Raw genomic sequence first — 15,757 nt, forward strand, 5'->3', positions numbered from 1 at the left:
AAAAATTACACAACACAAACCAAAGCACTTTAAAGGTTTTGTGTATGTTGGGATCACAATAGCACTTTAAACCTTTAACCCTGCACAAAATCAATACAGTCAATTACTAGCTTAAAGTTAAAACAAAATTTAATTACACAACACAAACCAAAGGTAGCCCAATCGACCTATCAGAATCCCAAAGTCCTGTTAAAAATATACTTATATCTGTATATATGTATAACAAACTATGTACATCAAATTGAAACCACATTCAAACATAAAGAATGCAGCTTCTAAAGAATAAGGAATGGAAGAGCACATCTCTAAGAACTATACAAGGCTATGTGCTTCTAAGAATTTAATCACCAACAAATGACTATTTACAATTTGCACAGGAACTACTCTTTAGTCTTCAGCAATTCCGATCCACTGGTGAAGACCGTTTGTCACAAGCCAAGTCTACACCTGAAGTAAAAGCATTGCAATTTGAGAATTTTGGTTCATGGGTGTTGAAACACAGATTTCATGATGTGCAAAGTTAGAGCCTAGAGGTTTCTATACACTAGCCAACATGAATTACACAAGACATATATGAAGTGGAAATCTTAATCACATATTAGAATCATGCTTAACACCAAATTTAAGAAAGCAGCTAAAATTTTAAACATAATCCTGAGACAGCGTGGATACAAATGGCATAAAATTAAGAAATAATGAACTGAATTTAAATATTTAAAAAACTCACTTTAAATCGAAAGTGCATCAGAATCCAACAAAGCCATTGTTGACTCTGCACAACTGATGCTGCAAATTTTTGAGAAGACATCAAAGCTCATCGAGAATGACTGGCAGTAACCCAAAGAGTTCATCACTAACTTTGTAGATTGTGTTAGCTAGTTCAACTTTGTTCCCAGGAGCGAGACGGGCCTAAGTACTTGTTCAGAGATTCCTCCTTATGTTCAAGATCAAGGCTGCAAATACATCAAGCATGGATGAGTATTTAAGATTTGTCAACGATGGCCAATGAAAAATGAAGAATAATAGATTTCAAGTAGACCTATTTCTGACACCAAGAAGAGCACAGTGCAGAGCTTGTGCAGCAGCAGATGCAGGAGCTATGGCTGCAACTGGAGCTCCCCTGACTGCACTCACAATAGCAGAACTAGCACCACCACCGCGCTGATACGCTTTCATGGGAGTATGAATCAGTGCAGAGGCAGTCTTTCCCAGACCATCACTAAGACTCTCATAAGCCTGTTGCAATCACAAGCATCAACCAATTACTAAAAGCATTGGATCACTAAACAGTCAATTGTTTCCTTATTTATAGAGCTAACAGCTGAAAGAAGAGTGACAATGCTACTTATACAAGTAATTCCACTATAAACCCGTAATTTTCATATATCACTTGCAATTACCTTTTTAATCAGGGATCTAGCAGGTATAATCTTATTGAGATTGAAGGACAAGGATTAAAGCCAAAAAGAGCATCATTGGAACTTTATAGCTGTATTCAAAGACTCAAAGTTGAACATAGCTCATTATTTTGAGCTACGAAGCACACGAAAAACTAACACAGATCCTAAAATCTCAGTCAGAGCAGGCCAATTTTTGCATATAACCTTAAATGATACACAAGATAATTAATCTTGTTACTTCAACTATAAACCGTCCAAAGCTAGTCGAAGTAGAATACATGTTAAGAGCTAAAGTCAAAGTGTTGCAAGTAAAATAAAAAACAGAGGAAGTAAAATATAACTAACAGCAAGATACCCCTGCAATGATGCCCTACACTAATATTTAGAAGAAATTATGGATTCGCTAGGACAAGAAGTAATATCAACATCAACACAACACTAAAGCTAGTCCTCCCATGGCAAGGAGGGGTTAAGGGATGTACACAGCCTTGCCCCTGCAATGATGATGAGGCTGCATCAAATAAACCTTTTGGCTAGAAATGCAATGCCCATTCAAAATGAGATATCTAACAGCTTTGTTCAAAGTGGAAAGCAAAAGGTATGGAAGAAAAAAAAAAAAAAAAAAAAATCTAAAACAAGATTTCCAGGATAAGCAGCTTCCTTGCTTGTAAAAAGTCAAAAAACAGAAATACTGTAATTGTTGACTCAACATTATAAAACAATTAAATCAAACAACTGTTTTGAAGCAAGGTATGCAAATGCTGACCCGTCGAAGTCCATGTTGAGCATCTTCTGGCTGATCAGAGCCACGCTTTTTCTTGACTTTTCTTCTGACAGGATGGGGCAATGACGGCTGAATGCGTGTAACAATGCATTCTGCATGTAGCAGAATCTCATGAGCCCCTGCTGCCAAATGCACACCAAGACCAAGAGCTTCAACTGAGATACTCCTAAGAAATGCCACAGTCCCTGAAAAAAATCCAAGCAAGATAGTTCATCAGTTCATATTTAGCAAAGGGTAAGCAGCATTAGGGACCGTTTAATTCAGCAAAGGAAGGAATCAAGTGTGAGATTCTGCTTGGACTTAAAAGGAAGAATATGACAGTGACAGTGTGTGTGTGTGTGTGTGTGTGTGTGTGTGTGTGTGTGTGTGCGTGCGTGCGTGCGTGCGAGTGTGTGTGTGTGTGTCCTCATTTTCCTTAATAGATTTAAGGCAATAAGCTTTGAGTTGAGTCTTCAACCCCTTTCTCTCTTTAACCAAAACCACCATGGCCACAGTGTCCTCTTTCATGAACCATAAAAACCACCTTCCCCTCTTGGTTATCATGACCAATGGACCATCACCAAGGTTGCTATTAAATTATCAAATGGGGTTTACAATCCTAGTCTTTCAACTGTGGACACAATGCAAGCAACAATATAAGGCAAAGCAAAATAAACAAACCAATGGAGTATATAATTTTCAAATGGGGTTTACAATCCTAGTCTTTCACTAGATTTTTGTTTTTTTATTATTAACTTCATAATTTTGAAGGGGTATATAATTGAAAACTAATCACTGGTGGCCTCAACTACAGACATAACTAGTAATTCAAAGGTGATGGTTGTTACCGTGATGGAATACAAGGGAAGACAGGATGAAAAAGACATATAGAAGTGGTTGTGAATATGGAAAGTGGTCACAGGAGGTTGAGACTATTGAGAGGCAACCAGGATAAAGGAGAGAAAGGGAGGGGAAGGAGGCAAGGAAAAGGTGGAGGGGGAATGGATTTTGGATGGCAGGCAGCAGTATTGCAGTAACGGTAATGATAGCGATAAAAGAGCAAGTATGCTTTTGAATAATAGACGGGGTAGATATTTCAAAGGAAACCAACCCTCCAACAGGTAAGAAGGAACCCTTACCTGGGAAGTTTATGGGGGTGGCTCACTGGTATTAAATTATTCACATTTGTTAAAAATCACTCTGTATGAATTTGATTTATTCTAAAAACCCAAATTGACCTGTTACTCCAGTAAAACAAGGCCTTACAATTTTACTTTTTCCATACCACTTTTGTAATATTTTAAACTCATCACATAGATCTCATCCTAGAGATTCTGTATTTTTCATACAGAAAATTTCCAGTAAAATATATATAAAAAAAAATAAAAAAATAAAAATAAAAAAAGGGGTTCTTCTTCCAATCTCATCAGTTCCAAGACAATGAATAAAATCCCTCAGAGAGCAAAATACTAAAGGAAAACAGGATTAATAATTAACAATTAACATTCAAGGAATCTACTAGGGAGCTAAATATCAGCTTGGGGAAACATAACAAAGCAAGGAAGAAATGCACATTGCTCTACAACACCATAGCTGGAATTATATCAAAAAGAGATACAGCTGACATCTAGTTTAGTAGGCACACTTTGATGTTCTTCCACAGAACCAAAAATCTTATCCAAATTTCTGTAAACAAATTTTGATTTTCATTAAAAATGTAAGGAATTTCTTGGCAGTAGAGTTAGAGAATTATGAAGAATAACAACATAAAAACCAATAGGAAAGTAGCCAACAGATCTCAGATTTATATAATCCATAGCATATAATCAAACTGATAGCAAGTGGATAAGACAAGTTAAAAAGCTACCTCTTTGTAAACCCTTCACTAATCTATGATCCCTCCTATAATTCTTCACTGGAAGAGAAACCAACTTCGCAGCACCAGAGCCCACAGCAACAAAAGATCGAATGGCAGGAAGTCCTCGCAAAAGTTTATGAATCTACATTTTCAGAACAATGACTTCATTAATTTACACTGGAGACACAGTGATACAAATCAATAAGTTTAGAATTACAGCTACAATTCACTTGTAAATTAAACCAAATTAGTAAAACCTGATTTTGCGAAATATCTTCCAGCCATTCACCAAGAGTAGTTTCACATACATTGCCCCATCCATAAATACCAGCAGCTTGAACATGCTTGAGATGAAGCTCAACCCCCTGCATAGATAATGAGGAAGGACAGGTTATTTCACAATCATTACATAGCTATTGAGCAACATAGAGTGGGTCAGATTAAAAACTGAATGAATTAGAATTTCAAAAAATCAATATAGTACTAGGGGAAACACAATTTTCATACTAACATGTTCACTGATTTTCAAGATTTGGTGCAATAAAATTAACATGGGAATATATTACCTTCCAAGGAACAAGATTTACAAGCTCCACATACTTCCCTCCACTTAACGCCGCAAGGTCAACACGATTAGGACAGTAGTCAACTCGAAGAATAATAGGCCGGATGTCAAATTTCTGCAGGAACATTATTGGCATTAATCTCCCCAGTCTATACATCCACATTAGAATAAAGACAACATATGGCTTACCATGGTGAACAATTGAGTACTTGTTATTTCAAAACCCTCTTGTAACTGAAATTACACTTTATTTTAAGTTAATCATATGGCTTACCACGGTGAACAATTTGCACACTTATAAAAATTAACTTTTGAGTATTCCAGCATGTAAAACAATGTAGCACAATTCAACTATTCCCCAAGTCCTTAAATTGTGTTAGGAGTATCGTTAAAGGGTAATAGGGAAAATTTCAAATTTAACTTACTAAATTTAAGAGACCCCTATTAGTTTTTGAGCAGATATGTGACCAATTATTTTGGACAAGAGTTATTATTTCTCACCTGTGACTCCTACACTATGCACTTCGGAGAATCTAGATTTGTTCTTAATAAGCAAGATATAGCTTGTGTAAGCCACAACAAAATCCAACACATGTTCCACATCACACTTTTGACCAGATACATGTGATTAAAATCTTAAAAGGCACATGACAACTCCTTCTACATACTTCTTTCATTTTCGTAGTAAAATTATCAGCAACTAATTCTTTCTTTTGAACATCAGATTCAGACTTATATATGACAAGTCAGTCCTAAGTCCTAACACTTGTATTCCTTCAGCAGTTCAGTATCTTGCATTCATTTATTTTATTTTATTTTTTTATTTGGAGGGGAGGACAGTAAATGAGCAAGTTTAAAACAAATAATCTCCCAAAGATAAGACTTGACAGGCAGATTAATACCTAGGTTTGAGGTGGGGAATCTGTATAGCAATCTGGGTTCTTCCCAGGCCTAAGAAAAGACGCAAGGTAGAGGATTGTTCGAAACAAAGCCAAGCCTTCACAGAGGGGGTAATTTACTACATGTTCAGATTCAACATTCAATTCCAACACAAAACAACCTAGGCTTCAAAAGCTATAAAAAAAATTCACTACAAGCTTTCTAGCCACTCCCAACTTTAAGACTAGCTGACCTAGGATAAAATTGTGAGACATTTGGTTTCCTATTCTTCTTCACAAACTCCCTACAGATTTCTCAACAGGAGACAAGTGACTATATAGTCCAGGTGGGCAATTAGATATTTGAATATAAAAAAAAAAATACACACATGTGCTAAATACTTGCCTGAAAGTAGGGAAGCAATGCTTCATCCACAAGGCTAAGAGCTTTCAACTTACTATCTTCTGCTGTACTAACATCTGATGAGCCTGAACATTGTGCATCACCATTTGAGGAATCGTCTGATGAATACTTGCCCCCAAAGAAGGAAATAAGAAAATCAAGCTGGCTCTGATGAAGATGCAATAATATTGGAAGGACAGCTATGCGTAACCTGCAAATCCAACTATTTGTTAAAGAGTCATTGCAATCATTAAAAAAAAAGGGGGGGGGGGGGGTAAGAACTGTCTGCAGTGAGATCCAATTTACATAAGCAATCCGGACAATGACCTGACAGACAGATCAAAACAGGTTACAGACCTAAAAGTGGACAACTAGCATGAATACAAATTGACCTCCCATAATATACACATTAATGGGATCTAATGATATGCAGGTCAATAACTAAAAACAAAAAAGAAAAGTTACAAAATAGAAGTAACAAATCTTTACAGCATAAAAATATTGACTTTTCAGACCACAGTCATGCTCATGACTTTGACTAAAATTTGGCCGAAGCGGAAAAATACTTAGCTACCTAGTACAGCAACTGCACTGAAAGCATTCAAAAAATACCTAGTAACTTTAGCTTCTGCCTAATCATGACATTATTTCCTCCATTTTAGATTATCTGACCTAGTGGCCTCTCAGCTAGCACCTCATTATTTGTCACCTAAAGTATCAATGCACCATGATATGTTTATTTAAAATACCAAAGAAACATCATTTCTGAATGTTAAATAAATTTGTAATACATATGCATGACCTAAAAGACTTGTTTTGGGAGAGGATGACTGTTAACTAGACCTGCAAAGCATAAAATATTCTATGACCATCCTTTCATCATGCCAATCTCAACACAACCAATAACACACAACCAAGACCGGCAGCAAAGTATCCACAGTCAGAAAATGCAATTTTGCTAACAGAACCCCTTTCCCTTATGGATTTTCAAGGACATTGTCCCACCATTTATTTCCAACTTTCTTAACAAAAAAATATATAAAGTCACTTGCTTGGTTGCTCCATTCAGAAAACAAAGGAAGGTATCATTAGACGGAAAGTGTCTCTACTAATAGCAACAGAGAAGTCCCGTTGACCAAAAAAAAAAAAAAAAAAAAAAAAAAAAAATTGCATACCGATACTCCTCAAGAGGAGTCGTGGGATCTGGCCTGACAGCTTCCAAGTCGAGTTTGAATGCCTTTGAGAAAGATTGCCTAGGCCGGTCCTTAGAATGATAATATCCAAGCACCTTGTAGATGAGGAAAAAAATGTAACTAAGAATGCTCTACAGAAAAGCAAAACAGAAACCTGAAAAGGTGCCCAAAGGCCATACCAGTTTCCAAGGAGCATTTCTGCTTTTGTCATATATGTGAAGATCTTGGATAGAAAGACATAGTTTTGATGCACACAAGTCCCCATCTGGAAAGACGTCATAATGGACATTCATGTTTGATAGTGAAAGCTCTAAACATATAGCTTCATCCCTTCCACAGATATCAGCAGAATGCCAAACAGTTTCCTCCAAGTCATGCCAGTCAGAACCAGCATACATCCGCCATTTAATGTCCACATTATCCAATAGTAAACGTCCTTTGAATCTTTGGCAAACGTTACCTTCCTCATGATTTCGCTTGCCTTCCAGAAGCTGTTTTGAGTGAGATTGACCAGTTTGATCAGGTACATAATTTTCCAAAATACTCAAGGATGTACTACCATACCATCCACATTTTCCTCTTTGGACATCCACATTTGCCCTACTCTCTGTATTAGATTGGGAATCAACTTCAGGAAAATGACTGTTAATGGTTAGTTCTGATAAAGATCTTAAATCTGATAGGCAATAGCCTTCCATAATCTCCGTCTTCTGTAGAATTGACGAGTGACCATCTTCCATAGAAACTCCATGACATGGATAGGTGAAGCTATGCCCCTCAAGAAATAGATCACTATCATTTCCCTCAACTGTATTAAGTTCTGACAAATCAGATGGGCTCATGGATTTTCCACTGAAAAGAAAGGCATCTTCAGATATTTCACCCATTAAGCCAACCAACCCAGAATCAAACTTTGAATCTGGACCAAGTTGCTGTACCTTCAGTTTCCTTGGAGAAGAATTGCTGCTGGTTTCTGATACTCCTTCACAAACATCCTCTCCTTGAACCTGTTTTAGAGAATTCCACCTGTTTTGCAAGTGGACAAGAGACTCCTCCATGTCTGGGGCATAGAGCTGCTGGAGTTGGGAAGCCAGGCGTATTAAACCAAGTGTTGTATCATGACAAGTACTGATGACCACATGAGATTCGGAACAATTTAGTTCCCATTTAACGTCATTTTCACAGTTGATCCTTAAAATAGCGTCAACCAGAGCCTCCCGAGCAACCTTGACATAGCCAAGTTTATGCAAGTATTTAACACCGTACTCACCCACAAGCCTTTCCTGCTTTGTTGCAACATGAACTAGAAGACCCACATCTTGAAACCGGATACTGTAGTCGTTTACTAGATTACCAGCTACCATTGTACTGGAAAGTGTAAAAGATGATGCAGCCAGCAGACAAGCAATATATGGCTCACATGAGTCATCATCAAGGTTAACAGATATACGAGATTTAGAATTGAGACATTCTCCACTCACTTCCAACTCGCATAAGTATGGCTCATAGCTCAATGCAACATCGATGAATTTTAAAACGAAGAAAAGCCTCTGAGAATCACCCTTCTGCTGATCAGATTTAACATTTTCGCCTGTTACAGGAGATGGCAAGCTAAAGAACGAAAGTATCTTATCAAGCCAATCTAAGCGGCCTCCTGGTGCAACAATGGTCCCACATTTCAAACGAATTGACATATGATTATGGAGACTCTCTGGGTCAGACATGTGAACAATATCAAAGCCAGCATGGCTGTAGGACAAAACATTTGAACCTTCTCCATCACCACGTCCATTTGAACTATCGCTACAAGATATCAGAAGAACATCCTGATCAGCCAATGAAGTAATAGAACCCCACAACTTCCCTTCACGATGAGATACCCAAAGAAAACTAGCACCACTGATAGCTCCAACATCAGAAACAGAAAGCAATTGCAGATTCTGGATTTCCAGTCTTAACCTGTGCCATGAACCTGGAAGTTCTCTCTGTAGTGAGCTTTTAAGGCAGTCTCCTTGGTCAAGTTCAATATGAATTTTTGCCAGACCACATTCCAGGAGTACAGATGACTGGTTTAAACTTGTTCCTCTATTTTCATAAGCTGTGTCACTACCTGCACTGGTTAACGCATCCATGGCCTGACTCAAAAGGTCAAAAAAACATAAATACTGAGACCTGCGAAGAGTAACCACCATGACAGGTACACCAATATGCAGAAAGAATTTGGAGCTCAATATCAGCTCTTTTTGTTTTTGGGAAGATAGATCCCCTTTTTTGTCCCTAGTTGATACAGAAGTAAACTCATAATCACTTGTCGCAGATGACATTTTACCAGCTGACCCATCAGATGTTGCTAAAACCTTTGCAATCTTTGTAATCCAAGGACCAGTGACTGCATCTTTGTGCCAAAGCATACTGATCAAACTAACCCAATGAGTTCCATTCCCAAGGGCTAGAATTAGATGAGAGCAAAGTTTCTGACTCTCCAACTCAGTGGCCTTACCAGCATCATCATCCACAGCACTAACGATATGGTAAACATCAAGATTAACAACATTTAACTGCACTGAGTGAGAAGGTGATGGAGTATATATCTTCCAAGGTGTATCCTCTCGAAAAAAAGTAGACCCTTCAGCCTTCAATTTCTTGGAATTTGATGGAGAAGAGAAATCAAGAGCAATAAATTGGTCACAGCTTACATAGCTTTTCAAACCTCCACCATTCATAAGAGGGAAGCATAAAATTATCTTAGCATGAGGAAGAAATATGCCCCCTGCCAAGCTTCCTTTAAAGGATGTAGATGTGACATCAGAATGAATAGAAGATTTATGCTTCTCTTCAAAGGCTCCAGATGCAAAAACAGCCTCGGGTTCTTCCTTTGTTGCAGAATTAACAAGTGCCCTTGAAAATTCCAGGACCATGTTTACCACATCAAAGTTCAACCACAATATGAAAGGTGGAAGCTTTAACGAAAACGAAATTTTCGTAGTTGACTGACCATCAAAGGATCTCGAACTCACCGCTAAAAGACACTGACTAGCACCAGAAGTTTCAAACAAGGTAGCCTTCACTGTATTGTTGCCACAAGCACAGTTTTGTGTACTCGATAAGCTAGATGGAGCATTCCCAAGCTTAGTTGCATCAGAAAATACCATACTCAATGGTTCAGAAAACAAACAATTTGAAGGCAGAACACCGAGAACCTTATCTTGCAAAGCTTGGATCATTAGAGTCTGATCACTCAAACCCTTCTCTTCACCGTACAAAGTGAAATCTGCAGATTCCTTTTGACTGAAGTGTTCATCTAAGACAAAGCGCTTGACAGTTGTTTCCAATTTCCACTCCTGAAGATACACCTGTTTGATTTACCAAATGTTCAAAGTTTAGTGAATATAACTTGGAAGCACAAAAAAGATAGACTATGACTTCAAGCACACAAATTTACCTGGACATCTATGAGAATATCTTGCAAATTTAAACACAGATGGTGAGCATCAAAATCAATACCACCTTGCTCATCAGCTAGCCTTCGCTGAGTCGACTGGTCTTCATCAGAAAAGGCTAATATTGTTGAAAGCCCAACAAGATTAATCTTGAGATTTGTTTGCACATGCTGCTGCTCTGCACAAAGAATAGAGAAAAAAAAATATATTACTGCACTATAGAATGCTAATTTCCAAGCATAACACTAGTGAAAAGAACCTCTTCTAAATCACAGTAAGGGTTCAAGATACAAGCAGAGAACGTAATCAGAATCTCAGAGAGACCATAGGAAGTGATATTAGAAGCTTTTAGTGACCATAAGATCAACAACAATATTTCTCAGAGCAATGGATGAAAATTATACTATTAGTGTACAACATATTAGCACAAAAGCCCTTCAAGTAAAATTTCATTCAAAATCAATAGTTAAGAAAAAAAGATATTCTAGTTCTTTCATATGCAAGATCCTACAACTCATCTAACAATTATTTTGAAAATCAAATGCTAGATATTACACTTACAAAAAGATCACGACTTCATCACTAATTAACAACTCCTTTCTACAAGGCACAACTGCTAGTAACACAAAAATTTTCTATAGTTCCTCCAGGGTTTCTCTTTCAAACATTGGAAGAACAATCTGTTATGCTTTATTTTTTTTGCTCCATTGAAATTCTTTGGAGAGCTTCCAGATTAGTCCTTTAGTTACTCATTCAGTGCCAATGTTCTTAGTTAAAAATCATTAATAAAACACAAAAGTGATAACGATACGAGATCTTAAAGATGCAAAGTACAGCAAAGCAAACAACTAACAAGAAGACTGAGATAACAAGCTTACCAGCACCAACGTTCAAAGATCCAGAAGCAAGATTTGATGCAGCAGTTATTGCGCTAAAAACAGAGCATGTCCAGTTCCACATTCCACTACTGCCCATGAATTGGGAACTCCTCAACTCATCCAAACATTCGAAAAACTGATCTACACTGCAGACAGCAAAAGGACAACTTGATTGAGAATTAAGTAAATAAAGACTGTACTTTTAAAAATAAATCCTCTATATATATATATATATATTAAAAAGGTTATCAGCATAAAAAGAAAGAGAACCTGGCTCCTAGATTTGCCTCTTCAATTCCTGGATTGTCATAGTTTCCATTATAAAAGGGCACCCAATCTGATATGAAACATGACTCCTTAAGAAGAACATCTGTAACCATTTCTTCCCTTGAAGACAAATTTAATTTAAGAGAACTATCAAATTCTGGAGTAAGGTACTTGTCAGACAGCACTGAAGAAGGAAAAGCTGATGGACTGCACTGAGATGTTGAGTCAGAGACAACAGTGTCGACAGACATGTGATTGACATCATCAACCTTGTTATTCTCGTATTTCTCAAGCAAATCCCAGGTAGCTTGTATCCACTTTAGGGTGCTGGGTTGCAATTTCGCAATTACGGTGTCCACATTTACTTCTGCATCAACTTTGCAGGTATCCAAAGAACCATTCTTCCAAGGAATAGACAGCTTCATAGAACCACAAAAACCACCTCTTTCCCCAGTCAACAGAGGTTTCGAAGCAAGATGTGTTTGATTGTATCCACTATAAATCTGAAGAAGCTCAACTGTAGCTCCTTGAAATTTAAGAAAATTTGTCAGATGGCTTATACCCAGAAAGTCTTCAGAATTTGAACCATCAATTAAACTCTTGTCTTCAGAAATACAAGTTCCACATTCAATTTCTGCAAGTCGAAATACCAAAGCATCATGAGACCCTTCTTCTTTATCCCTTCCTACTTCAGCATCAAATGCAACAATCACACTTTTTATTCTGATACAGAAGCTCGTCAACAACCACTTCACCATCTTAGCGACTGTCTTAACGCCTTCATGAACATTGACAGAAGCAGCTGCAGACTTGTAGACCATATCATGTTCAACTGTTCCCATGTCATTATTCACATGATAATTTTCATTTGAATCATGAGTTCCAACTACCTCTTGTGAATTGCCACCGTCAAATGGAAAAAGCACAAGCTCAAGCTCATCCACTTCAACTTCACAACCTTCACCATTCCAAGGCATTTTTATTAATAATGAACGGATTGATCCTTCTTTCACCCTAAATACTGATATTTTCCCCAACTGAAATGAAACAAGAAACTTTAGTTATCACAAAACACATTACCCACAAAAACAAAAAGATGATGGCTATAAAAGATGAGTAAAATGTGCAATCAAGACATATTAAGTACTTCCTCTGTTTTTATTTACTTGCAACACGGCACTTCGGCATGCACTTTAAGGGAGATATTACACCAGGTAAACGGGCAAATTAATTGACAATTTTACCACCGATAAGAAGAAAGTGATAAGTTACTACGTTTTAAATTTCATAGTTTAATTCGTCCGTTTACCTCGTCTAATCACTTCCTCAAATAACGTGCCAAAAAGGTGTTTTGCAAGTAATTAAAAAGAGCAATCATGGAGAACGATCTATTATAAGCCAATCTATGAGAAAAGCTACCTAAGAAATTTAAACAGCTTCCTTAAAAGTACTTATGTTTTTAAATACTAATCTATTAAATTCATCAATAAGGTGGCCAACAAATCCAAACCACAGTCCCCTTCCCCTAATCCTAGCATTTCTCCTCTCCCCATTGCTGCCGTCATTGTTATACTATCATCACCACCAATTGTCTCTCCTCCCACTTCCACTCTTTATCTCTTATGTTGCCCCGTTACTACCACTTTTATTTCCAGGTTGGAGAGGATTAGGTGGGCAACAATGGCCAGCTTCGGTGGTGATGAGTGGCTTTTTACTGTTTTTAAGTTGTCCCACTGATCCAGACCTCATTCCCCTTTTACCTATTTCAAGCATATCACCTTTCATCACTGTTGACATTGCTCTAAACTAACACCACCCTCACACAGTGTCTTCCTCCATTTCCTCTATCTCTTCAATTGCCCGATCACTATGGTTAGTGTTGCCACATTTGCGATGACAGGTCATATTAGTGGATGTTGGCAACAGTGGCCAGCTTTGGAGGTCAGAATTTTGCTTAGGTCAATCGTTAATGACTTATTAACAATACTACGTTAGATCAATTTTTTGATCATGAACTAATCTTATTAATTCCCTAATTTAACTTAATGACAAAAAAAAGTACCCTTTCTTCGTTTTTCCCCCCTCTTTTTCTATTCTTGTAAGTAAACTAAAAGCCCCTTTAGTTTACCTAAGACTCGGTTCAAATATTTCACAAATTTTTGTACTAGATCATTGGAAACAAATATACTCTTTCTTAATGAGGAGGGAGGGGCAGGAGAGGGAGACAGAGTGCAAAGGGAGTGGTGGTGGCACTAATGGTGAATAGAGGCATAAGAGGTATAGAAAGCAAAAATAGGTTTAAGGTGGTGGTGATGCCATCTGGGTGATGTTGGTGACGGAGGAAAAAAGGACTTGGATACGGTGCATGCATTGTGGGGAATCTGATGCTCGTGGAAGATTGGAGGAGTTGGGATCAATGCTAGAGATGTCTAGATAGTGGTGCTGGAATATACTGCGTTACTTAAACAATTATCTTAGTCATGGAAATTAATGATATTTCCATTATTTATAGTTTTGCTAAAATAAGTCATAAGGTATTATTCCCTCCAATCCTAACTATTCTTTCCACTTTGTGCACTTTGTCAACGCATTACTTTGACTATAAACATCTATAGTTGCATATTGGTAACAAAAAGTAAAAACTTATGACAATTGAACATTAATAAACTACTCATTGAGATGAATCAAATAAGACCCAACATGACCATCTTATGTTTTATATATTGAGAGTAGTTTAGAAGGGTTTCTAAGTTGATGAATATTGCCAAAATTCCAAATGGAAAGAAAAACAAGGATCAGAGACCTCTATGTGGAATTACTAATCATATTGTCCCAAACCCCCGAGATTTAGGATTCACCATGATGCCACTTAATAGTCGAATTATAGAAATTTGACAATAGTAACACCAAGTTTGGGCCATAATCACAAGTTGCACTATCTCCCTTAGGAATCCCAAATATATAATCCTTTCACATGAATTGATGCCTAATATTACAACCTATAACCGCCACTCCATCAATATCCTATCCTCCTCCCCTGCCAACACCGCCACGTTGACACCACCACTCTTGTTAATCAAATAACTACTCTCAAGTTAATGTACTTGTACATAATACACAGTCAATTTCAATTTTTTGAGCATAATTACATATTCCAAACATCACAGCAATACGCCTCTCCAATAATAACAATACACATGCTTAATCAATTCTCCAGAAAACAAACTGAATTCTGCAAATAATTCAGTTCTAACATCTAAGAACACAATAAAAATCAACATAAACATTGAAAAAAAATCATTAAAAATCACAAAAACTGTAATTTTTTTTTAAAAAAAATACCTTTTGATTGAGATAATCGACATTAAGGGCGAGATCAGTGAGCTGAAGCAAACCAGCAGAAAGCTGAACATCAAGTTGATCAAGATCGATATCGCCATGAATAAATTTACCAAGCTTTTTCTTCAACAAAAACTTACACAACCTTTTAATGGCGTAACGAGACAGAATTGCCTCCGCCGACTTAGCGAAATTCCATGAAAACATCTTCCCCCAAATTTGTGTAATTAGGGTTTTGGAAATTGGGGGTTTTAGTGTTGAAATTCAGAGATTATGGAAGGTATGTTGTTCTCCATTAAAGACGCAGCCTCCACGAGACGACTGCTATGATGATGATGATGAGAGAAGGTATGACAAGTAAAGGAAACTAAATAATCCGATTTCTTGATAGAATTGGAATAAAGTTGTAATTGTACTGCTTTTAGGATTTATTTACTCCGTTTTTTGTTTGTTTCTTTAATGGAACCGGACCAACCGGTTGGGGCTTGTCGCTACTCCTTCCGTTTCGGAATAATTGACGAGCTGACACAGTTTACCAACTTTCTTATTTGGGTCGTTTTTAGAATAATTCACACATAACGTTAAATCATATCACTATGAGTTGATATAATGGAGTTTTACAAAAGTGTTGTGGAATTAAAATTGTGGTACGGTGTGAAATTTAACTAAGGTGCAATTTGCAAAATTATAAAACAAATTGCAATATGATATTCCGCGGTTCAAACTGCAAACAGCTAATCATATATATAATTCAAAACCATTTGGTACATCCT

At 37.1% G+C, this 15,757-nt stretch overlaps 1 protein-coding gene across 1 annotated transcript; it reads right to left on the reverse strand.

Annotated features, from left to right (window-relative positions):
- Positions 1-28: 28 nt before the first annotated feature.
- LOC110704961 (autophagy-related protein 2-like) lies at positions 29-15,386 on the reverse strand. Its single transcript, XM_021882770.1, has 14 exons — positions 14,988-15,386; positions 11,649-12,682; positions 11,379-11,524; positions 10,503-10,678; positions 7,240-10,413; positions 7,043-7,155; positions 5,871-6,078; positions 4,588-4,701; positions 4,279-4,386; positions 4,031-4,163; positions 2,167-2,369; positions 1,040-1,236; positions 728-953; positions 29-447 (listed from the first exon to the last, which is right to left on the reverse strand). The coding sequence occupies exons 1-13, from the start codon at positions 15,189-15,191 to the stop codon at positions 881-883; spliced, it is 5,883 nt and encodes a 1,960-aa protein (XP_021738462.1). The 5' UTR covers positions 15,192-15,386; the 3' UTR covers positions 29-447; positions 728-880.
- Positions 15,387-15,757: the final 371 nt, after the last annotated feature.

This window comes from Chenopodium quinoa, unplaced genomic scaffold (genome assembly GCF_001683475.1).
Source record: "Chenopodium quinoa cultivar QQ74 unplaced genomic scaffold, ASM168347v1, whole genome shotgun sequence".
Taxonomy (NCBI): Eukaryota; Viridiplantae; Streptophyta; class Magnoliopsida; order Caryophyllales; family Amaranthaceae; genus Chenopodium; species Chenopodium quinoa.